The following is a 25,813-nucleotide window of genomic DNA, read 5'->3' on the forward strand; positions in this document are numbered from 1 at the left end:
ATAATGACTGACATGTGATACATCTGCAACCTGTTGCATGTTTGTTGCCCCAGCAACCCGATCATAGAGATCACAGAAGCTATTGTCTCTTTAACTGCATTCTGTGGCACTTGGTTCTTGTGGCCATGTTATCACTTTGATTTAGAGGGTACTATTTTAACTAATGAGTTATTATTCAATTAAATCAGACCAATTTTATTTATCTATCATCTGATCTCATTGCAAACACAACTATGATGCCTTGCTATGTTTATCTTTGCTTATCTTTTAGCTTAACTTCTCTTAAATGTTACATTCCCGGGCAAATCCTATTTTAACATCAGAATAGCAGATTTACTGTCAAGGCCATGATTCCGTATAGTAGTATTCTTCAAGTTTGGTTTTAGTTTATTTATCCCTCTCTCTCAGAGAAATATTTCCACAACAGAAGGGAACAAAAACCACTTATTTTTCTGTTCGCTGGGCAACTCCAGCATATGGAAGATATGTATTCTTGAAACAACATGTTGTACACTGGCAGCTAAATGTCCTTATAGGAACTTAATTTCCTATTATTTTTTCATGAATACTTACTCAGAAGATGATGCCGCCAAAACACTATCAGAACTAGTTAGAATATTGGAAAATATTGTGACGACGGTAGAACCTAGGGATTCATTGATTTCCTCATCATTCACAATTTTTTTAAGTTTCTGAATGACATCATTAACTTTGTCTGAAGTCAACTGCTGCCCTTCTCCCATGAGATTCAGAAGTTGATTGGCTATATCAGCTGCATTTTCTGTAAGAACACACGCAAAACAAGATAAACCTGGATTATAGACCAAGAAAGGAACACTACTTTTCAAGGGAGTTTAAAATATAAATCTTGCTCTAGTGATATGGAATGGGGATCAACCCTGATCCAAGTTGAGAATTGTCAGCCATGTGCATGTAGTTAAGATGAAATCAGTGCAAACAAAGCATCATCATCCAGTATTTATTACAGAATCAAGTGTGCTCAAGGCGCTGAAATCAATAAGCTTAAGTTCACTTGAATATGTGCTGGCAGTAGATCTTGGCAAGACATTCCATATGCCTTCAACAAAGCTGTTAAAAACAACCGGAAGCTCAAGTCCATAAGAATGTTTCAAAAATATCACGATCAAATACCAAAACACTTGCCTGTGCAGTTTCTAAGATCAGGAGCACCCCAATATGATGTGTAATTATCCAGGTTCAGAAAGCTAAGAAGAAGAATAAGAAACAAGCTTTATGAGTTTAAGAACATTGCTTAGAAGAATAGAGTACAAAGGGTCTTATGAGATTGCATAGTCCTAAATTTTCTCTGCATTCCTTACTCCTACAATTTAAAAACCCCACTGGGCAGCACCCAGATCCTGTACTTCTTAACCTTGTTTCCCCATCCCCCAACTAGCAATGGTATCAGTAATATTCTAGGCCTTAAGCATGACCTTGGCAAGATCACCATATCCACACTATACTTCACCCTTCCCTTACTAGTAGGGCTCTTATGCCCTTTGTGCTTACCATCTTCTCGATGCAATCTGGGTGGTGCTGCCTTGGCAGTGTGTGAAATCAGTTACAGTTGGTCTGGTATCTTTCCAGAAGTAACTTGGAGGATTTTCTTGGCTTTCACATGTTTCTACAAAACCAAAAAACCTAATTTAGAGCAAAACCAAAAAACCCGATTTTCAAAATGCATTATTGAGGCTTACCTATTGCCATTTTTACCTATAAAGGGCTGCTTGAATCAGTAATTTGTGATATGGGTGATTACAGGTATTACAGAATACAGGCTCTGCACTTTTCCTACTGAGGATGGAAATTATTTAAAGCCTAGACATCTAATGCAGAAGACGGATGCCAACTGCAATGTTCACATTGGGCTTGATTCCTGGTGTTGCACAAATGCTGGGTGTGCTCACCAGGAATGCAGACTCATGGATGCAACAAAGCCAAGCTCACACATCCCTAGGTAGACTGTGCAATACTGTTATGCATAGTTGTTCCTGAAGTAGCAAAGCCCCAACTTACATGGACATGGTGTATGCTGAGGATTAAGTGGGACTGGGTATTCTCGTTTTGCCCCTAGCTCACCGTTGCTTCCCTGAGTTCAGTATAATGTGCACTTCTGCATATATTCCAACACTGTAATCTGCTATTCTTACTCTTCAGACTCACGAACCAAACTGGTATGTATATGGTCTACATACACAAACAAATATGCTATTAATAATGGTGGTAAATAATGGCAAGACTTGGAATTTGCCATGTGGGTTCCCACCTTTCATTTCACCATCGTAAACATATATATACTAGAATTGTACCAAGTATCTATGTGGGTGCCTTCTTCCTCTCTCTCTTGCTGAATAGATCCATTGTACCACTGAATTATAGTCCTAATTCTCTGTTCAAAAAGCAGAGACAGTTGAACAAAATGAAGCTTGGTCAGCTTGTTTGGGATGAGGCTGCCCTCTGTAGCTTGGTGGTTCTCATGGAGCCATCTTTGCCACATGGGGCTCAGGTGGCCTCAGCAGCATTGGTGCCTTTCTCCAGCTTCAGCAGGTGGCCCAGCTATGCCTCTATCCAGACTGCTCTAGTAATCATCCTGCTGGATTCTTGCAAGGTGTTCCCCTTCAGGCTGCTGTTCAAGACTGTGCACAGTGCTGTGGCTTGTGTAAAATGCAGCAGACAAACTAGTAGCTTGGACTAGAGGTTCTGAGCATGTAAACACCAATTCTGGCCTGCTTGTATTGGCTGCCTGTCTGTCTCTGAACCTGATAACAGTGAAGAATTTCATTTCTATACTGCCCCATAGTTGAAGCATGGCGGATGGTGCATAAAACAATCCAACACAATACAAAAATCAATGTTATTATGAATTTAAAATAGATAAATGTAAAACTGAGTTATAATTTCCAAAGCCAGCAGATCTAAATGTGACTTTTCCAGAAATTTTCAATTGGCTCATTCAGAATTGCTGGAACTACCTCAGTGGCACATTTACTGTTTCCAAACTCAGTACTGACAGCATGGTCACAGAAGATTTTATTGATAGGCAGGGCAATTATCTGGTGTACAAGAGTTAGGGCTTGGTCTTTCAACTCGTACATACTGCAATTGTCAACAAGCATGCTCAGCATGTACAAACGAAAAAGAATCTTTAATAGCAGGAGCAAACTGTGTTCTGCCTGCATTCATCTGTGATTCTATCAGAGAGATCATTGGCAAACTATGCTGCAACTTCATTTGCAGGAGACCTCTGGGGCGCCACAGGTAGACTGCAGGACCTGGATGAAGCAAGTTCCTGGTCACTCAAATGAGCTTCACTGACAGCACGGTGCAGATGCAATGGCTTTCTTTGCTGCTATTACAGCTACATTATATACCCTAGGATGGGCTTGACTGCCTGTTTAGACACATTCAGGATTTCTGCCACCTGTGTCTAGTATCTGACTTTCTATTTCCCTTCCTTCAACTTCATAAAGTATCAAGGAGCTGAATGCACTCCACAGCTTAAATGAGGAGCTACAGTATTAATGGCCATTATCGGCTCCTGATTTCAGGCGTTAATTTGGACCTTGGCAGGTTCACCAGGCAAATTTGCAAGAAAATCCCAGAGACATTAGGAAACTCAGGATCCATTAGTTCAGGGTCAGAGCATAAAAATTGGTTTTCCATTCCTGTGGAGTCCAAACTTGATCAGGCAGAAATCTGTCTAGTCACTGCTAGTCACTGCTGCTCCGCCAATACGAAAGGTAATTCAATGTTTTGTCCTCCGTATGTGTTCGGCCAGCTATATTGGAGACGGGGCTCAGCTGCCATGAAATCCTATGCTTTGCTTGTTCTTCTTTAGCAAAAGGATTGTCACTCACAGTGTGTGAGGAGAAGCAAGGTGACATATTAATAATTTTATTAACCATGTAATATACTAAACTCACCAACTGGATCAACATCTACTTTCCGGAGACTTAAACCGTTCCTCATAGAAAAATTACTCCTTATGAGTCTATCCTCGATGGTCTGTTTTTCTAAAATTATATTGTTGGTAGAATTGTAAACCAAAAGAGCCCGGACATCATAACTGAAAAGAAAATATAGTTCAATTCCTGAATCAGGATGTAAGTTAGGAATATGGAAAATTACTTCATTTGCTTTACACTATCCACAAAACATAATGAAAGCTATTATTTCATCCATGGACTTACCGACAAGGTACGATCTAATAAAGTATACTTGCTATTTATTTATTTTTTTACAAATCTTGTCATTTTTGAAAACAGGCAAACAAAACTCAGAATCAAAAACAATTTCAACATTACACCTAAAACAGCCCACTGAAATTCTTATTTCACTTCCCCAAAAAATGTAGAGTCTTGTAAACTTTCTTGGGTAGAGTGCCTGGGTGTGCTGCTTCATATGTTAACATAAAGCCAATAGTATTTAGTGTTACAAGAATGAACCCAGGCAAGCCTTTCACTTGTACACTCACCCCATTCCTTCCAACCTATGTGGTTGTGAAGAAGACTTTCAAAGAGGTTCCCATTTAGATGATTTATTTATTTATTTATTAAAACATTTTTATCCCGCCCCATTCGCCGAAGCCTCAGGGCGGCTTACAACAATAAATAAATTAAGTATGGCTTGGTATATTGCCCAAATATGGAACAACTGTGGTTAATTTGAAATATAATCAGTGAAAATAAGGCAATTTCACACCATAGTTTATGAAGCAGTCTAGTTTGACTAGTAGAGTTAAAATTAACCATAGTTTAGGATTAATACTGACCATAATGAGAAAGAGGATTAAAGAAAACAGTAAAGTAATTATGGCATATAAAAAGATAAAGGTTTCCCCATGACATTAAGCCCAGTCATGTCCAACTCTAGGAGGCGGTGCTCATCCCCATTTCTTAGCTGAGGGAGCCAGCATTGTCTGCAGACAGTTTCCGCAGTCATGTGGCCGGCATGACTAAATACCAAAATGCATGGAACACTGTTACCTTCCTACCAAAATGGTACCTATTTATCTACTTGCATTTGCATGCTTTCAAACTGCTAGGTTGGCCGGAGCTGGGACAGAGCAATGGGAACTCACCCTGTTGCATGGTTTTGAAAATGTTATTCATACATCTCAAAAAACAAAAATCAAATTTATTTTATTTACAAAATATATCTTCACTGAAACTGGTAGTAATACTTGTTAAATTCTAGGATATTTTTCTATTTTATTTTATTTTGAAATAAAGTTAAAAACAGAGGTGCCAACAACAACAAAAGAACACTATAAGATTGATGAAAAAATAAAAACCACAATTGATATGCTTGTGGGACAGGTGGAGTATAGCTAACTAGTAAGGACTATAGTTATAGACCTATGAAAATTGGTAGCAACAGTTCAATTAACTACTGAATTACTTGATTTCTGTATTGCCTAATAACTGAAACTGAGGCTTAAAGCAACCATAAAATGCAATAAAACAATGCAATGATAGCAATAGAAGTAATAAAAACTTACTAGTGGTATTCATCATACACAGTCAAATTTCTTTGCTTGTCCATGTAGTGTCTTAAAGTATGCAGTTTTAAATTATGCAGTTTTAGCAAATTGCCCTTCAATAGTTTGTTAAATGTGACCAGTGGGTATTTTTCAGTGAGTTGCTGGTTAATCAGTAGTAAGAACAGCCATTCCTTGTAGTAAGATTAAACACAGACTATGGGCCTAAAGTATCATAATTCAGTGAGGCAGCTGCAGCAAGCAAATGTTTATGGAGCCAGGAAATAAAACCAAAGTCAAAAGCTGTTTGCAAAATAAAATGGAAAAGCCACACAGGGAAACAGGGGAGCCCTTAGGAAGACATGTGTCTCTTACCCATGTGACCCAGTCTTGGCCATATGGCTACACCTAGGAACTGTAGGATCTTTCGGGGAAAAGCAGCAGCAGCAGGAACAGAAATGTGTAGCATTACTGTGATGTCAAAAAGGGCATGGCATCAATGAGTTAAACCCAAACATATGCACATGATCTTTGTTCGAAAGTGTGGAGAGAGAAAAAAACCCCCTTAAACCTAGCTATGGCAATCATTTCAAATCAACCATTCAATTCTGCTCTACAGTGGATACCATTGAATTGGGAACCAGAGAACTAATGAAATGGGCCAATTAATAGTAATAAAATGTTTTCCTTGAATCACTTAATAATCTACTAACTATTGTGTTTTTACACTTCTGCTTTCCAAATATCTTTTTGCCTTGCTCCAGGTGCTGGTAAAATATGCACTTTACAGCCTGGCAAACATGCGTCTGTCATTGGCACATAGGAGTACTACACTGTGATCGCTGTCGCTTTGGATCTCTTTCATGTGAATTACAAAGTGATGTAAGATGAGCAGGCCACATCTATTTTTCATTTTCCTTTGCACTTCTGGAGAGTGAAGTATGCCATGTCACTTCCCCCACAACCCCTGTATTTGGATAATTCAGTGATAAAGGCCTTCTTATAAAAGAGATGAAAACATGGAACTATTTTGAATATAGCTGTAGAAGAGATGAAAGGGGAAAAATACACAATAGTATGAAAGTGGAGGATGAAGGCACTTTGGCTAAGGCGCTTATGAACTGCACAAAGAAATAGGGTTGTACTAATTGGTTGTGTTCAGTGTTGGTCTGGGTAAACTTAAGTACAGCTAACATTTGGAGACGCTAATTTCTCATGAGCCCAGAGACTCATTTTTCATGTTCCTCTCAGCAGTACAGGAGCTGCTCCCCATCCTACAGTAGGACTAAGTGGCTCCTCCATATGAAACACATCAAATGGCACAATAACGGGGTCTTCACAATGCAATCCCATGCTGCTCACAAGTGCATGTGAATAACACACCCACAGAGGCCCTCATACTGCCTGAGGCTTTGTCAGTGAATGGTTGCTTTCCTTGCAGGATATCAGCTGGACGGTAAAGATCCACATATTAATGAAACTAATTATTTCTGGGCAGAACCTAGTACAATTTTACCTTTGATGTCCTGTGTTTCTTTTTTCCCTTGCTGCCTTGCTCACAGCACTGGACTGAATACTACAGATAAAAAAAGATGTAAATGTAAAAGTTAGAAAAAAGAGTCTTCCATAAGAGGTGGTAACTAGCGTGTCTTTCAATTGTATTAAGCAGTTACCTTATATTGACCACATATACAGTATAATTCCAATTCTCAAAGGTGATATTTAGCTGGAAAAAAGAGGAATGTAGATGTTGATAGCCTTATATTATGCAGCAGAAATGAATCTCTTACTTTGCCTTCACCTGCACACTACTGCATGACAAAATTAATTTTGTGCAATACAATTTTTAATATGTATGTACAAATGTAATAGGTATGAACACCCATCAGAGAAGTTCTATCATCTCCTCAACTGACTGCTTCCCTTTTTATTTACTAATATTCAGCATATAATTTGTAATATATTTTGTCCTATAGCCATGGCTCAGAATCCAGGAGATGCCCTATGTGATATTTACTCATGAATAGCCAACTCCTCCCTTTTTTGCCATACTGCCCAAGTAGGAGAAATTTGAGAGCTATGAGGATTAATCTGAAAGGGCACAAGAACCATGACTGGCCAAGTAGGGCATGTTTTGCCTTGAGTAACCAGGCAGTAAGAGGAAACCATCATCTTTAAGAAAAGTAAGGCACAGAGTTCCCTGCCAGGCAGACCCAGTAAGACAACAGCAGAATCTATTGCAGAGCCCATTCCTTGGCTTGTCAATGAATTCGGAACAGTCATAAAATCGTAAATATAGGCAACATATCAGACTTCAGCAAATCAAGGCAGATCCAAACAGCATACTCATAAATATCTTCCCCACACCCTCCCAACTCTGTGCAACCTCTATGGACCCTATTATCCTACATATGCAGCTGCCTTGGTCAGGCTGAGGATATAGGCAATCGCAGAGCCCACGGAAAAAGAAACAGGACATAGTATGAACATAATAGCTGGTTCATATCTTGCACCAACCTGAGGTTTTTTTTTTTTAATGGTTTGCGATAACTGTAACACTCAACTGTGCGATTGGCTAAACAACCCAGGAACATCTTGTCCTTGTTTGCAATTATGTGCAGATCAGGAATTCTGGCTTGCCCTTTCGCCAACAAGCCATAATTGGAACTTACGGCTAAACAGTGTGTCCTGTGTTGTTCAGCTTTTCCATTTAGCTGAAAAATGACTGGGCAGCATACACAAGCAGTTTTTAAAGGGTTGTTGCAATGTGCAAACCTGCCCACTGATTTTCCAAATATAGCTATTTACAGGAATTGGCATTTCAATTATTTAGTATATTTCTCATATTTCAATTAATTAATGTTCTCTTGTATAATAAGTAGTGAAATTCATTTATTTAAACCATTTTAATCCTATCTTTCTACCTAAGGTTGAGGTACTCCGTATGTCTGATCACAAAACAGTATTACTGCAAAACAAGCAAATATAAAAGCAGTTGTACATATCCCAGGCACTACGGCTTGCTTTGTAACATGAAAACCACTCACAGCACCTGGAAGAGGCCTTCATACACACCCCCTTCATTTTTCCACATTTTCTTGTGTTACAACCTGGAATTGAAATGGATTTAATTGGCGCTATTACAAAATATGAGTCTTATGCAACACTGTGAAGATACAAATTATTTTTAATGTGGCACAAATTTAAGTAAACAAAAACAAACTGGCACTTATTGGTTAAATAAATATTCACTCTTCCAAGTGCATCCTTGGAAGAAGCACCTTGGGCACCAGTTATATCTGAGTGTTCTTGGGTCTCTACCAGCTTTGCACATCTGGATCTGGCAATATTTGTCCTTTCTTCCTGGCAAAAATGCTCCAGTTGGGTGGACCCAGGCTAGATGGAGACTGCTGATGAACAGCAATGTTCAAGCCTTGCCACAGAATCTCAGTCAGCTTGAGGTCTGAGCTTTGACTTGGCCTTTCAGATATATCCATGTTCTTGTTCCTAAACCATTTCAGTGCTACTTTGGTTGTGTTTTGAGGGTTACTGTCTTGCTGGAAGGTGAACTTCTGCCTCAGTCCCAGGTCACTTGCAAAGTGAAACAGATTTTCCTCTAGAATTGCTTTGTAGTTAGAGCTATCCATCTTGCCTGCAGTCCTGACCAGTTGTCCAAACCCTACCAAGGTAAAGCAGGCCTACAACATAATGCTGTACTTCACTGTGAGGATGGTATGCTTAGGCCAATGAGTACTGTTGGCTTTGTGACACACACAGCATTTTGCAGCAAGACCACTTGCCTCGTGGTTGTTTCTCTGACTAATGCTCTCTTTTCCAGTCACCGAGTTTTGGTGGATTGTGTTCTGTAGGCAGAATCACGACTGACCCATACTCTTTTCATTCATTTAATTGTGTTCCAGGGGATCGTTATTCTTTGGGATTAATTCCAAATAATTCTTAATCCCAAATCGTTATTATTTGGGATATTGTGCTACTGTACAACTTTATCCTAGATAGGATAGATAGTTGTTTAGATAGTTATTTAGTTTTTAGTCTTTATGTTGCTGTTTGTTAAGATACATTCCTCAATGAACACTGGACCCTATCAAAAATAGATACATTTAATCTTAGATCATGTGATACTGGAATTGCACACAGGTGGACACAATTCAGCTACAGTATGTGACTCCTGGAGGAAGTGAGTTGCACCAGAGCTTATGTAAGCATGTTGCAGAACAGGGAATGTATACTTATGCAACCAGCAAGTGCCAACTTGGTTGTGTTTATTTAATCTTACTGTACCACAGTAAAAACATTTTGCATCTTCACAGTGTAGAATAGCTGGTGTACATCAAATGCTGACAATGCCAATTAAATCTATTTCAATTCCATGCTGTAAGCCTACAAGAGGTGGAAAGTGAAAGGGAAGTGAATACATTAATGAGCCATTGTACACCTCAGCCATTAAAATTTGCTTAGCAATGGGACTGAGCTTCAAGGTGGGACTGGTTTGCACCCCAGGAATTACAGCTTACTTAGCAAACAAGAACAGTGGGTAAAGAATTAAAGATATGGAATCCAAAGGAAAACAGCAAACGAACTGCATATTTGACTGCGAAAATATGCAACAATAGAAGAACAGCTCTGAATTTAAAGAGTACGTTGCTGTTGTGGTTAGGAAGATGCCCTGTAGTATTTGCAGTTAGGTTCAAGTTCCGGAAGCTTCCACTTTTGATATATCAAAGGAAGCACACAGATATCAGGTACCTACTCTTGTTCTGGCTAGACTGCTCCTTTCCCCAACATGGCCTTGTACCACTAGTTGCCCTACAGAAAACATCCCAATGACATGTTATGGATGGATGTTTAAAATGCATTAAAAATATATTTGAACCATACTGGAAGGATTTGTATCTTTGAAAGACAGTAATAAATTATTGCCATAAATGATTAAGTGCCAGCGATAGATCTTCCATGAGAAGGAGAGATTTTCTAGGGGTGCTTTTAGATCTAGGCTCTTGCTTCCAGGACAGGCACCAAATACCTGTATGCTACATGTTAAAAAAGGAAGGGAAGGTAGAAGGGAGGAAAGCAAAGACGTTATATGTGTGTGAAGGATAATGCAGCTGTATGCAATGCATCTCTACTGGACTGCCATAGATTCAGCAGGAGGTGTGACTCTCCATACACAGAATTGCATTGGCTCAAGAGGGATTAAATTGGTTCTAATCTGCCCGCAGGTATATCTTGAGAATCTGAGCAGTTTTTAATAAGTCACAACAAAGCAGAATATAATCCATATGCCGAAAGCAGCAAAATTAAAATTACAGAGACAGATATAACATGCTTAAACAAAATTTAAGTAGACTCCAAGGTTTAACTAGCATTTTTAACAACATGTATTTGTTAATCGAAATGTAATGATAGCAAACTTGCTTATAAAACATTCTATCTTACCCATTCTGCAATTTTATTCTGAATATTTGATTCTGTATCATCAATTTCATTGAAGACAGTAATGGAAATTCTGTAGAACAGTCCACCTGTACATTACAAAAACATTATAAAAGTCAGAATAATGGCACATGTTCTACAACTGCCTGCAACATTCTGCTTGAAAGTACAGTGAAATATGGAGTTTATAAATCACATGACCAAATCTCCAGTCATCCTCATGGCAGGCAGAGGAAGCCTGGGTAAGAAAGAATTGCTGCAACAGGGTTCACGCACCAGTAAATTGACAATAAAATGAAATGACTAGCACCAAATATTGTCAAATATTCCATGTAGCTATGATGCTAATGAATCCTGAAGAAACACCCTACTGGCTACTTAGCCCATTTAACTTTTAAAGTCAACTTCATCTACTTTTATAATTGTCAACTTGCTTTAATTTCATTGTTTTAAAAATTGCAACAGTAAATAGAACCTGGTATTTCACAATACAGGCCGAAGGAAAAATCTTTTCATGGCATTATTCACATTTAAACTTTTCCTAAAGTTTAATTAATTGTAATTATGTCAGAATTAAATAATAATTAATTGCCAGTTATTACTTAATGATTTCACCATAATAGTTTATCCTAATTCAAACCTGTTGTTGATTTGATTGCATGTATTGTTCTTACCTATTTGTTAATCTGCATTCAACTGTATTAATTATTTGAATGTAGCATGATTAACATTCAATAATAGTTATTGCTATAATAAACCTAATCTCTGCTCCTATGAAAATGATGTTTCTACTTTTCATGAGCTTATGTGGTAAAGCTTCAGTCTTAAATGTCCTTCTTACCACACTGCCTTTTTAGAAATAATAAAAGAAGATATAGTTCAGTACTTAGAAAGATCCTGCAGCCTTCTATGAAATCACAATTTCACAATATGATTCTGCTTCAGATTACATTAGCACACTTTCATTGATTGCAGCAGAACCTTTAAGTTCTCTCTGATCGCAGCCAGTATACAATATTGTGATGATTATATGTATTAGGAGTGGGACACATGGTCCTCCAGGTATTGTTAAACTACAATTCCCATAATACTTCAACATGGACCATGTTGGTCAACAGTATCTGTAGGACCACACATGCGCCATTTCTGACACACATGAATAAAAGCTGCACCACTGAGATCTTTGTACCTTATCTTGCCTTCTTCCCATTCTATCTACACTTTCAGGGCATATCAGTTATAATAATTTCAGGCAGAGGATCAAGTTCCAATTGGGAACACATTCAAACCACAATCTTGGTTTCCCAAAATAATCAGGGTGGAAAATAGAAGCCCTGACTTTTTATAGCTCTGACTAGTAGATGTTTGTCACTGCACTACAGCAGATCACCTTGTAGGAGCATTAATTGCAGAAAGGGGCTCTCATGTCACACCCATAGTCTTTCCAGCAGTGTAGCAGCTACATAACAGCTGCCGTGCCATATAAAAGGCTTCACTCACTATCACCTTGGTAAAGCAGCATTTACAGTGCCTTCCCGGGACATACTAAACAAGCTGCCAAGAAAGATTCCTTTAATGTGGCCCTGCGGCCCTACTACAGCAGATTTTTTTTTTCTTGACAATTGTTTCGATCCATAGATCACAGTTACTGGATTGGATTAAAAATGTGTGCAGAACCAGATAGCACGGACAGCTCCAGCCGCGTAATACATGGCCTTATTTGAACATGTATACAAGCCCTACATGATGCATCAACCAGTTTCTAAGAGTAAAATCCAATTACCATTATGGTGAAAAGAAATTTTGCAATAATTTTGGTAGAATTATAGATATACTTTTTATATTATAATATAATACACTAAATCAAATTTAGTATAGCTCTAAATTACTATCCATAAAACAGAGCAAAAGACTTTAATATGCACAATCACTGAATGGTGAGTGACAACATGTTTAATTGAGGTTAGTAGAGAAGACTATAGCTTTCTTGACACTCTCAGGAGACTATACAATGATCAAATCAGAAAGTTTCAATTGATACAATTTTCCTTTAATATGTATGATTTTCCTTCAAAATTGTGAAATGCCCACAGACAATCTACAAATTTATTTATTTTTAAACTGTATGTAAGTATAATTGTCAAAAGTTCATTTATGCTTTTCAGATTGTGGAACATCTTCCCTTTCTCTGAACTATATTCTGGATATCAATAAAATTAATTACTGGAAAAAAAAGCCATTCAGGACATAGATGTTCTTGGAAATATATTGTTGGGTTTCCTACTATCTTTCTTTGCCCCTGTTAATCAACAAGATAGGGGACAGTGCAGAAAGGCAAACAGAAGCTCTTTCCTATAGTGCACAATACTAGATCCAGCATTCTGGTAGAGAGAAGCTAGATGGGGAAGGAAGACTTAGCAGTCTCTTGTACTCATAAAGGGGTGATTTTCATATGCGCTTTCCACCATTTGATCACACTGGGTTTACTTTCTTTAGTTATAAAATTTCTGATGGCACAAATAACACTAATGCCTGTGGATGGTATTGGCATATCAATAGCATCTGACTGTCATAGTAGTCTCCTCAAAGTTCTTGTGGTTAGTAAATGGGATGGAAGTGATTAGAATCACATACTAAAGATCTATGATTTCAGTATTAATCTTTTTAAAATGGTATAAATGAAATTCTAGTAACTTTCAATTACTTGAAGATTTACAGCACTATTTGCAACTATTCTAAATTGAGTTCTACAAAATCTAACAGATGAGATGATTTTTTTTCTATAGCTAGGTTCATGTTTTGACCTACTGTGCTTGACCTCAGGTCCACATGGGCAGCCAATGAAGTCATTACATAAAAAACAAGACAGAACAGATTTGGGAGAGCTGTGACTAGGAGTCAGTGTTGTCTTGGGCACAGCACTTTGGTTTCCTTCAGACACCACACTAAGCAGAGGATTTTCATGAGCTGAAATTTCCATTGAACTCTGAGGCTGCAAGCTATGGTGAGGGAAAGTAATCCCAGTTATTGTTTCTGAGATGTTTAATGTATTGTCATCAAAACTGTTTCTGGGCTCAACAGTTGGAAAAGAATGAGATATTCCATCAGTGACAACTGATGTTTTTGATGATTCCAAAAAGGAAGAATAGTTTACAACTTTTTCATAATCCAAGAAGTCTTCAAATGATGGGGAAGTTGTCCATATGTACAAACCAGTAGCATGGATATTATCAGGATTTAAAGAGGACAATCCTTTGTTAGCAGTACTATCAATAGGCTTGCTAGAATAGTGATGTACCTTCCAAGGTGATTCTTCTCCTGTAATCACAGCTTCTACATTATTATTAAGGCTTCTATGAACCACATCATCAACAACCATTTCGACATTACCCAACTGAAAAGAAGGATTGATTTGACTTTCCAAAACTTTTGTAGCTTGTAGCTTATTGTTAGTTAGATGGCTTTCATTCAGAGTATTTATGTTTGACTCTTCATTCCATGAATAGCCTGAGCCGGCAGAATCTAAAGCAAGGTTAGATTGAAGACCTTGTGAGATTAAAGGTGTGGACATTATTAGTGCCGCTGATTGTGCACTTGCTCGGATTTGGGATCTATGACTATAAGTATGCAATATTTCCAAAGCTGCGGACCCTGTGGCAAGGTTAGACCTCTGTGTATTTTCTTTTCCAAGAAAAACATGGTTTATTATTGAGTATTCTTTTTTTTTTACAGAAGCTGATGAACTTGTGGACCAATTACTTTTCATGTTATTTATATTCTGTGGAAGTCCTTCAGAATTTATTGGATGCAGTGATGAAACTGTAGAAGCACCTACTTCACATGAAGTCTCCAAAGATGGTGCTAATATCTCTGTTTGATAAGGGAATGTATTTTCTGAATAGTCAACTAGTGTTTCATCAAAATTTTGTTGCAAGGCTAAACTGCCACCTCCTTTGATGCCCTGAGAAAACTTTTCATTTAATACATCAGAAATACTTATCTGTAGATGCAAGGAAGGCTGAATCAGAGGTATTTCCAGTGAAGTCAATGGCAAATGAAATGAAGAAGCATAATTTAGGGAAACAAGGGAAAGGTCCGCTTTTGTTTCCAGCTGTGATGTTCTTTCCAGACTTTCTGAAATCTTTGATGAGACCACTGGAACAACTGTACTAAATGTATCTCCATTCTTTTCTGACACAGAAGTAGAAATGTTGGTTTTTACAGCTCCATAGTCCAATGGACTGCTAACTAGGGTGGTTTGCATGGTAGTATCACCTGTTTCTGTTGGAGATGTGAAAAAGGACTGTCTCTGTGTCAGGAAAGAATCTGATGGCCTAAATGAAGACCACCACTCTTTCATAGATTCTACTAGCACAGATTCTTGTTCTAAAGTCCAATAATTTCTTGAAGATAGACTATCTAGATATTGTGGTAGAAGGCTTAATTCAACAGGGTTCAAGAGTTTAATGCTTTCAGGATCAACAGTAAAAGAAACACTATTATGTGGGTTATCAAGTTTACTGGTTTCTATGTATCCAGATCCAGTAAACCTATTTCTATTTGAATTTGTATTTTTCAATGGAATTAAAGAAGGAAAAACATAGCTGATGTAGGAAATAAATGCATTTAGTTCATGGTCATCTTCTGCAGAGGAGGCCTCCTCCTCTTCCTTTGGATGTTCTAGTTCTTCAGCTAGTGGTCTAAATGTAAATAAGCTGCTTTTTAAAGAAGCTGTACTTATAGTTTCTTGATATAAAGATGAAGAGTAAATAATCTGCTGAATTTCTGAACCTATATTTCTTGTTTCTGGTAAGACTGACAATAAACTTTGCAATTCTGTACTGTATTCCACTGGCAGGAGAACTTCTGTTGGCTGGATTATGGGCATAACATCTGGGAACCAGGCTTTCATGTTTTGCAAGGAGCCAGAGGGATTTACACTCTGTTTTAAAACTTGTTTTTTAAAATGTACTGAATTATACTCATTGATGTAATTAAATTTTGTAGGCTGTAGTTCACCAACTATGTAAAAGCCATTTCTAATAGAATCCTCTTGTAGACTTTCTGCAGTGGGTTCTAGGAAGACATTTTCAAATGACCTTTGTAGTAAGTGTGGTCTTGTTTCTTGAAATAATTCCTTAGGGTATGTAGAAGAAGTTTGGGTAGAAAGAGAAATAAGACTTTCTTCTGAATTTCCAGACATGACAGGATTGAAAGGTGCAACTTCATTCCATGCATTAAAAGACTGTAAAACACTGTAAGAGGCAGAAGAGAGCATGTAACTCTTAGATGATAATATCCACTGATGATTTCCTGTAGATTTAAAAACCATAGTCTTGTTCACCACAGAAGGAAATAAAGAATCTGATTTAGAATCTTCTAATTCTGGTGCCCATGTCCATATTGGTCCTGTATCAATACTTTCATTCTGTTGAAAAGAGAATACCATGCTCCTAATATGATCAAGAGGGATAGTTGGTATTGTCCTAGGATTACCACTGAGTAAGCCATTATAATTATGTTCCATGTGTACTTGTTCTGAAAAAGGAGCCAAAATATTAACTTGAGTTTCCCAAGGAGGAGCTGGTAGGACTTCAGGTGTTGTTAGGATGAAATAATTGAGCGCATTTTTTCTCTCTGGGGTTTGTTTCTCAGATGATGCAGATTTACTGGTAAGGAGAGGCCTCTGCTTCACTGGCCAAACTATTGGGGTTGAAATAATTCCTATGTTTTTGACACCTCTTATTTTAGAATCTTCCTGCCCTTGTAGTACTGGATGAGAGGAATCAGCTGAATTTCTCTTGACTCTGAAGACCACTGTAGCAGGACCTTTCATTTCCTGCAGCTCTGTATACAGTAAGCCAAACAGTTAAGACATGGGAAAAAATGTTACTGATAAAAACTGACTTCCTCAGGCAAAGCTCAGGCAAAGCTCAGAGGTGTAATAAGTGAAGATGTTCTCACTTATTTTAGTGGGAACTGCATTCATTTAGACAAGGTTTAGGTTTAGCAAGGATGGGCACACATGTCAAAAGCACAAAAGGAGTTTTGAGGGCCTCATCCTTAGTCGGTTTGTTGTGAATCTCTGCAATTTCCCTGACATAAATGGTTAAACAACATCAAGCACAGGGGCTTGACTGGGTGAACTGCTCTAGAGGATTTTGCAAAAACCTATGATTTTATAGGTTGAGTTAGGCACCACCCTGAAAATCTTGTCATGACCTGTATGAAAACAGTTGGAATACATAGATTATTTGAAAATGCTGAAACCATTAAAAATCACATAACACATTCATTTCTAAAAAGTACATTTGAAGAGTAATAAAACATTAATACTAAAGCTGTGAAGTCTAAAAATTAACTTTCCTCTATAGGAAATAAGAGTTGATCCTCTCCAGAATTTGCACTGATTTGGCACAGAACATTTTCATCAGTGTTTACCAAAGTGGAATTAAGCCTTATTCTATGACATCTGGCCCATATTATACAAGTATACTTACTCAACATAAAAAGAAAATGGAACATTGAATTTCTTACCATTGTTTTGTTTATCGGTTCTGTTAGTATCAGGCATGTTAGTGGTGACAGTGGGTGATGTAGTGGTGGAATTTACAGTAGCTGGTAACAAAGATGAGAAAGAAGTGAGCTTGTATGGAACATGAAGGTTAATGAAGGGCAAAATGGAATAATGCATGAAAACATGAACAGGGAGGGGAGGGAACTGCCTTGTAAACTGTTGAACAAATTTCATACATGTACATTTTTGTGCTGCAGCTGAGTTTGACTTCTTAGCCCTTTATTTAAGCTAGCTCATCTACAAGTGGAAGGCTTTGTAGAAATGTAGCAGATATAGATGTTTCTCCCTATCTCCACTAAAGAACAAAGTGGACTATAAATTTAGCACCCCAGATGTAACCAAATACATTATCTGAACATGTGCCACATCTCTCCAAAGAAGCTTAAACTCATAATACAAACAGCTAAAATAAATAAGTAAAGCCCTGACATTGACATGTCACCTGTAGAATGACATTCGCTGAAGTAACAACAGCCGTATCAACCCTTCTGTGGGCATAAAAATTCTGAATCATTGTCTCTTAAGGCCTTTGAACAAGAACATTTGTTTGCAAACAGTATATAAATAGCCTCCATGGGGTACCCATGTAAGGATCTAATTAAATCCTCTAAGCTCTGTGTAATGAACAGAATTAAAATCATAAATGAATATATTTGTAAAGGATACATTTTCAAAGTGTTGTCTTGGATTTCAGTTGTCTAACTCCCACTGGTATTTAGAGAAGCACCATTTTTAAGATTAAAGGTTACAACAAAGGAAAAAATTAAAAAGTGATGTATTTTTCAGACAACCACATTCATAATAGTTTCTTGGTTCAGAAGATGAGTACAAGGAGACATTTTCTTCAAAGCAACTGAGGACAGTACCACTAAATTGGGGGGGGGGGGTGGCATAATGTTCTCAAGTATCAGTTTTATCCAAGAATGTCTAAAGGACAATGACTTCAGAATCAGAGCAATAACATTCATTACAATTCTCTATGCAGAATGTGACCAATGAAGTACATTCTCAATGCACTAAGCTCTTCATCCCAATGGGATCTGCACAGGGGCTTGATGGGGTGAATGGCTCCTGAGGATTTAGAAAGTGTGCTCTGCAACTGTCTCTGTCTCCTTAGCAAATTAGTATTTCTTAGTTTGCTAAGGAGAAGGAATAGAGAGCCTCTACCAGCTGGAGAAGCTCTTAAGAGGTTGCATTCCAGTAGTCAGTGTGGTTGGAGGCAAAGAGGGCTGGGTAGAAGTTAAAGGTGTGAGGAAAAATACCCACATGTTTTGGCTGAAAGCTCTTACTGCCAAGAATTAAGCACTAGGAGAGAAGTTTCAAGAGAGCTACAACACAACCAGCAGTTTATGGAAAGGGACAGAGCCAGTGGAAGATGGCATGGCCCTCTGGGGAATCCCAGAGGACTGGATTGAGATGTCAGGCCAAAACTGACACCTGGGATGAAGATTCCTTTCCATTCCTACAAAGAGTGATTTTGTCACTAGGATTACGGAGTTTCTATAGATGGTTGTGCAGAAACCTTGCAGGCTTAGGATAATCATCTTCAATTTGTTGCCTCGTGGCCTTTGCAAAGGCAACTATTTTGCAGCTAAGTGGCAGTAAGTGCAAAGGCGCAGAAGAGAGATAAAATAATTTAATTTGTCAAATCTTTCTTTTTCAGTGTTTGGAAAAATACTCCTTAAGTTGTCTGGTCCTTCCAAGGGATCATTCAACATTCACAAATGGTTTTCAGAGCAAGACAGGATATAATGAGTGCACTCATATGGTTCACCAACTCAGCCAGGCAATAAGCCACAATGGGCTGGTTATGCTATGAACATCCCACTGTGTGCCCAATGGGCAACTGGGGTCACCCTAGGTTGTCTGCCCCTCCCTCCTCTCTTTCTTTTTCCATTCTCCCACAGAAATACTAAGGCAAACAGCAGCAAGGCTCACTTGTCTCCCCACTACAATTGTGAACTACATCTCCCTGCTTTTCTTCCTTTTATCCCTTTACTCTTCCCTGCCTTTATGAAGGGGGTTTTGACAGGGGACTGGGCATGAGTTGGATTGACACATATGTAACCATATGCCTCAGTCAAAAAACAGCTACCGTCCTAACAAAACTGCTTTTTAAAGAGTTTTGACAGTGAACCCCTACAGCCGTGCAACTGTGGCTAAAATATGCACAAAATATGAATATGCACACTAAATGCACACATTTTTAATGGTCTGCTAGCCAGTGCCAGTCTCTTCAAGGTGCCACTTGGGCACTTGGAATGGGCTGTTAGTGGCTTTCAAAACCAAAACTGAGAAAGCCAGCTGTCAGGTTGATTTTCATAATCACTGGGGGAGGGAGAGAAGTTAAATGGGTAAAAGGCCATGGTAAGCTGAAAATGGCTCACGATCTCAGTAAGGAAGCCGGCAAGCCAGTGCCAGTCATCTCTTGTGGGACAGCTGAATACTCTTACCTGTAGTAAGAGTAGCAAAGAATTGTTACTGCTCTTGCTAAGAGGCTTGGTACCCAGTTTCTAGACCCCATTGAGGGGTTGGTCATCTGTGTTTGGGTGACGCTGCAACACACTGTGGGCACAACAACCCCAAGAACAACCCATGGGTTCTCAGTATGGCTTGCTGCTCTTAAACAAGCCATCCCGAAGGAATCAGTCTGGGTTCTTATGAAATGACAAGCCATTGTGGGTTTTCAAGTCATGCAATGTTGAGAGTCACACATTAATAAAGGCTGACAGCATTCATTCCCTTTCTTAGTATAGTGTAACCTTGCTATGTTTTGTCTAGTGAAGTAGAACATTGCTTTCTGTATGTTTTTCTTGTCTAAACAGAAATTTCATTTTCATATGGTATGTCCCTATATCTTTCCCAATAAAATACTGTTGATTCGTTATCCTCAAAGATTAGACATTTCCACTTAAATTAGCACTGCAACTAATTCTAGTAAAACAAGCCATAGCACTTCTAGACTTCTGCCATTTCCTGTTCTTGTTTCAGAATGGTTCACAGCAGTTTGGAGCTATTCTCACTTACCTTTGAACACAGTGGGACTTACATCTGAGTAAACATGCATAGCAGAGTGCTGCAATAAAGCTGAATAATGAGAATTCAGCAAAAATGAATTGTTGCTGTCAGACCAAATTTAAATCAGCTTGGTATTATTTAGTCCTTAGCCTCTAGGAAACTGAAGAGACAAGCAAGCAACCATCAGCTTTAAAATAAGGCAAAGGCAAGAAGAATTTTGACACATGGAACTGTATCAAGGGTTGTATTCATAGAGAAAATACAGGAGGTGACAGTGTCCTATGGCAGTTCCATGTGCTGCCAGAGAGTGCACAAGCAAGCACCTAGTGAAATGCTGCCGTGCTGATCTATGAAAATTCTTGTGCGACTGCATGCACAAGTGGAATCAAGGTATTAGATCTGACACTTATGCAAAAATGCAATGACGCTTCTGCCAGCTTTGCATCAGTGGAGAAATCAATCATATATATGAGTTGGCCTGGGAAAATAATCCCAGGTTTTCTTTTATTTCCTTGGAAAACTGTCCACTTGAAGACCACAAAACTGCCAGCCAAACTACCAGACTTAGGGAGAGTGTTGATCTGCACTCAACTTTTGCTGTGAAGGAATGGAAACTCAGTTTCTAATATATGTAACAAAGGGACATGAGATGAAGGGATAAATAAAACTAGACCTTTTATTATATAGAATGAGATGGTTAGGTTTTAGAATAAGGGTTTCCAGACACGGTGCTAACAAATGAATTGTTATATTCTTTTATATATGGAACATTTAGTATAGCCGCTCATGTGTTGGATAAAAACAATCTTCTGTTTATTATTTTCCATTTAGACTTTCATCTTTAAAATGATAACGGTTTAATAAGAAAGAAAGAAAGAAAGAAAGAAAGAAAGAAAGAAAGAAAGAAAGAAAGAATATAACAATATATTTTGAAGCTGAAGAAGGGCCCTGCTTTCTTACCTTGACAGAGACTTCCAAGGTGTGCACAGCTAGTTGGTTCAATTGAAGGTATGGGGACAAGATATGAACCTTTTAAATAAGAAGAGACAGACCATAAACAACACATTCCCTTTATTAGTGAAGTGCCTAAAGAAAACTGCTTACCAAATATGCACATAAATAGAATTACAGCTCTCCCACCCTCCTAATGAAGCTAATTTATTGAGAACAGTTCACAAATACATGGGCATTTATGCAACTGGTAAAGGCACCTTTTCCTACTAACCCAGTGAAGAAGAGTGAAAACTCCATGTTCAGAAGTATATTCTTCTGAATTCTTGGAATATCCTAGCAGAGAAGACTGCTCTTTTCATGACAGTTATGGGGTAAGTGTCTTATTACTACTTGAAATTGAATGGTTGATTAAATTGCATCTCAAATTAATCTACCATGAGACACTGTTGTGTGCGTACTACTCCTTCTCTTTGATAATATCTGTTTATTTACAATTATATTATAGATTGATCATTGGGATGAGGCAAACAGTCACATAATACTAGCTTTCAAAACAAGATAAAATCCACCAAGAGGAAATATAAGGTCCTCTTAGCTCTTTCCTTCCACATGCTGCTAAAGTCATGCTTTTGACTCCTTTACTTTCTAAGGGCAGGAGATACAAAGGCAGCATCACAAAATAGGAAGAGCAAAAAGGTAAAGAAGCCCCAAGCCAACGTTACAAAGTAGCAATCTACAATTCAAAAGTCACCCCCACCCAAAAGCTATAAATTAGGCTATGCAAGGCCATAGATGGATAACAGATCATTGAATGACATTTTTTCCTAAATCTGCAATATAAATATGAAGTCTGTGTTTATTTCCCCTTATTCTTAGTTTATTAAGGTTGTCCTATCATTTTTGTTGCTTCCTTTAAGTTCCTTGATATATTATTTCTAACATAAATTTCAGTTTGATCCTTTGCTATATAACCATTTGACATATCAACATAAAAGCTAATGCAATTTTTGATGATGTTAAGACTTTTCTTTCTTTCTTTTTGATACTCAAGACTTTTCAACAAAAGTTAAGGGCAAAGCTTGTGAAACCACTGAGAGATGCAATTCCATAATAGGATAGAATTCATGTCAGTTCAGTGATCTTCCATTGACTATATCATGTATACAAATGCAAAAAGACAAAGCACTCTCTCTGTGAAGCACAGAACCAGAGCTTTACTGTGCCTTCTTCCACTTTCTTTGTAGGATTAGGGTGCCCTGCAATGATGTCTTTTCCCCTTTGCATTTCTATATGTTCATCCAAGTTTCATTACACAACATAAGGTGTTGCTGTGGTATAGAGAGGAATTATAAAAATATACTAAGCTTCTGATGCAAATAACGGCACAACCTAGGAGAATGCCAGAATTTCTAACTCTAAAAATGCTGCAAAAATGGCTGGAAAACATGGGAGAAGATGGAAAACCTCTGTGAGTAAAGGATTATGAGTGCACAATAAATCCCTCCTGTAGAGAAGCCCTAAAGTTGCTGTCATTTATGTGTATAGGACACACACTTGCACAAAAGCTGACTTCTGAGTCAGCACAGACAAGATTACCTTGGAATCCTTTGCCATGGAGCTGGTAAGAGTAGAGAGGATAATACTTAGCAGTGCTCATAATCTGATTACATATATATACACTACCAAACCTCTTACAAACAGTGAATATAGGACCATCAAAATTGACATATATCTGAATAAACAGTTGCCCCAAATCTTAATGAAGAAACTTTTCATTCCTATCAGATACATTCTCTGAACATGATAGGCTTAAGTGAATGGAGTTTAACAGGATTAGTTAAGCACATCCAGGAAATTGGGAGATGAGTAAAAAAAAAAGCCTAAAACCTATGATAGGGACTCAGTTATAATCCTTATTATTGTTGGGGTGTGGGTAGGTGATGGCAACACTCCTTTAAAAGTATAGAAATAGCTTTATGGCTGTTAGCTAGCTGTTCTTTCCTAGGAAGATTATTTGTTAATAGCCCAGAATGGTTAGCAAACAAATGATTAGGGCATAACTGGGAATTTGCGGTTTTTTTAAATGAAATATACCATAAAAAAGATGGCAACTTCCCTTTACACATCCCCCTTTCTGTGTATATGTATGTATACAGTTTTTAGTTAGGAAAGGACAAAGGCAGAAAGGGCTTGGAGTTGGAATGTATCTATAAATTTAGATACATGAATAATAGACACAGGCCCTCTTTCTGGGGTTATAATGAGTTGCTTATCTCTCGTATGTTCTATTTATCTATTTGTAAATAAAGCAAACTTCACAAAAACATAGTAAGTGTCCAGATATCCTGTCTTACAGAAAGGACATCAAACCCTGAATTATCCAAGTATTTCTTACTTCTCATGGAAACATTCATATAAAACACTCATTTTAGAAATGGAATTGTGTTTTTGGTAATAAACTATTAGCTGGTGCAGCTGAACAAAGACTGAATAGTGCTTTCACAGAACCACAGACCTGGAAGGGATCATACCCAATTCAACCTGCAACTGGTGAAGGAAATCCACTGACACAGCACCACTAGTTAGGAATCATTTAACTCTGTCTTAAAACCCATCCTATGATTCTTGGGTGAGCATCCCAAGGACTGAAAGATGTTTCCATGACCACTTTCCAAGGAAGGAGACAGTGCTCAGTTAGGGGAGTAAGAGATGACTCCAGCCCCCTCATGACTGACAAGCAAAGAAAAGTGCCAGCTGCCTTTCTGACATCAGAAAAACAAGCTAGAGAGGGAAAACAGGGTGTTCTGATGGCTGGGAATCAAGACAGGAGTGGCCAGGATACAATTTATCCTGGTCCTTCTCCAGGCTGTCCTCATGCCAAAGTATTCTCACTAGATATGCTATATAAAGGAAATACAGGTAGAGGGCAGAGAGGCCTGACTTGCTGGCATTATTCTGCAAGTGAATAGGAATCCTGGAAGGTTCTGAGTTCAGGTGCTTCTGAGCAGCAAGGGTACAGTATATGGGACATTACCCCAAAAAAGCAAAGTGCATTACCATCTGATGTAGAGGCACAATTCACGTATCACCACAACCCACTGTTTTTGAAAATTGTGAGCTAATGTGAACCAGCCAGTTTGGGCATGCTGCCTGGTTGCTCCCACTGCAAGTGGGACCACCTAAGGCTTAATGACCCAAACAACCCTCCTCAGGTTGCTTGATGTTGCACTTGAATCCAGACTTCTGAGAAAGAAAGAACCTACAGTTCACCCCCTGAAAAAATAAGCAAAATCTCTCCATCATCTCTTCTACTATTGCCGAATACATTTGAAGGAGAAATGGATGTCACTGGAGAAATCTTGTATCAAGATGATTCCCTTGTGAATAGAACCTGAACTTCAGCATTGTTGGGTCTAATGTATAGCAGCCTTAAGAAAATAACCTTTAAATTCATCTTACTGATACATCTATTTGCGTGTTTTTATTTATAAGACCAACTTTTAGAACTCTCCTGAAATTCTCTAGTTGTGGGGAGTGGAAATAAAAACACACTATAGAATGTGTTGAGCTCATTAAAAGGCCTCTGGATCAGAACCTTAGAAAGTTACATTTTATTTCAGCTAATATATGAAATCTAACTGCAAAATGACCCTTTTTCCACTTTCAGAGAACACAGTTACCTTTGGGTCAACCCTGCATATTTCATTCAAATGCCACTATCAGTTCCCTTTTTCAAATGTGAAACTGACCAGACCTTTGACTTAGTTTTGTTAATTTCATAACTACAGGGATTTTATTGTTATACTGATTTGAAGCCTATTCATATGACATCATGACGCTCTGAGCATGACTCCCATCTGGCTTAAACTTTCATTCTACCTCTGTATACAGAGATCTTCTTTTTTTGCTGCACCCATTTCTTCCAGCCCACATCAGATACACATTTTCCCTGATTATATATTTTCTTTCAACTATACAAGAGTCTAGGGAGAAGATCAAATAATTTTTATTGATCTTTCTCATAGTTATTTATTGATTGAAGCTTATACTGCACTGTGAAATAAACCCAACATTTAACAAAATCTTTGACTCTTTTGAAAAGCTTGAATTCAATCTGGATATCACAGTGCATTTCTGAATTCAGAGAAAGAATATACCCAGAAGCAAAATATGTATCCTATGGGCAAAGTGGATAAGCCCAAGAAAAATGGTTGCTCTGTAGGAAGCTCAGCTCATTCTCAGTATGTGCCATTTCCTTCAGACATGTGCCCCGTTCATAGCTAAGAGAAAAAAAATCCATAAAAGATGCT

General features: G+C 38.1%; 1 protein-coding gene across 1 annotated transcript in view; it reads right to left on the reverse strand.

The window, feature by feature from the left end:
- The window catches only part of ADGRG6 (adhesion G protein-coupled receptor G6), a 108,211-nt gene that overhangs the window by 39,012 nt on the left and 43,386 nt on the right, over positions 1-25,813 (reverse strand). Inside the window, exons 4-12 of the mRNA XM_044423491.1 lie at positions 21,510-21,578; positions 17,492-17,572; positions 10,958-11,043; positions 7,174-7,226; positions 7,017-7,076; positions 3,945-4,087; positions 1,531-1,645; positions 1,165-1,226; positions 574-781 (exon numbers count right to left, since the gene is read on the reverse strand). Of these exons, the coding sequence (XP_044279426.1) occupies positions 574-781; positions 1,165-1,226; positions 1,531-1,645; positions 3,945-4,087; positions 7,017-7,076; positions 7,174-7,226; positions 10,958-11,043; positions 17,492-17,572; positions 21,510-21,578 (877 nt within the window). The remainder of the gene's footprint in view (positions 1-573; positions 782-1,164; positions 1,227-1,530; positions 1,646-3,944; positions 4,088-7,016; positions 7,077-7,173; positions 7,227-10,957; positions 11,044-17,491; positions 17,573-21,509; positions 21,579-25,813) is intronic.

Source organism: Varanus komodoensis, unplaced genomic scaffold (assembly GCF_004798865.1).
Source record: "Varanus komodoensis strain SLA01 unplaced genomic scaffold, ASM479886v1 scaffold1, whole genome shotgun sequence".
NCBI lineage: Eukaryota > Metazoa > Chordata > Lepidosauria > Squamata > Varanidae > Varanus > Varanus komodoensis.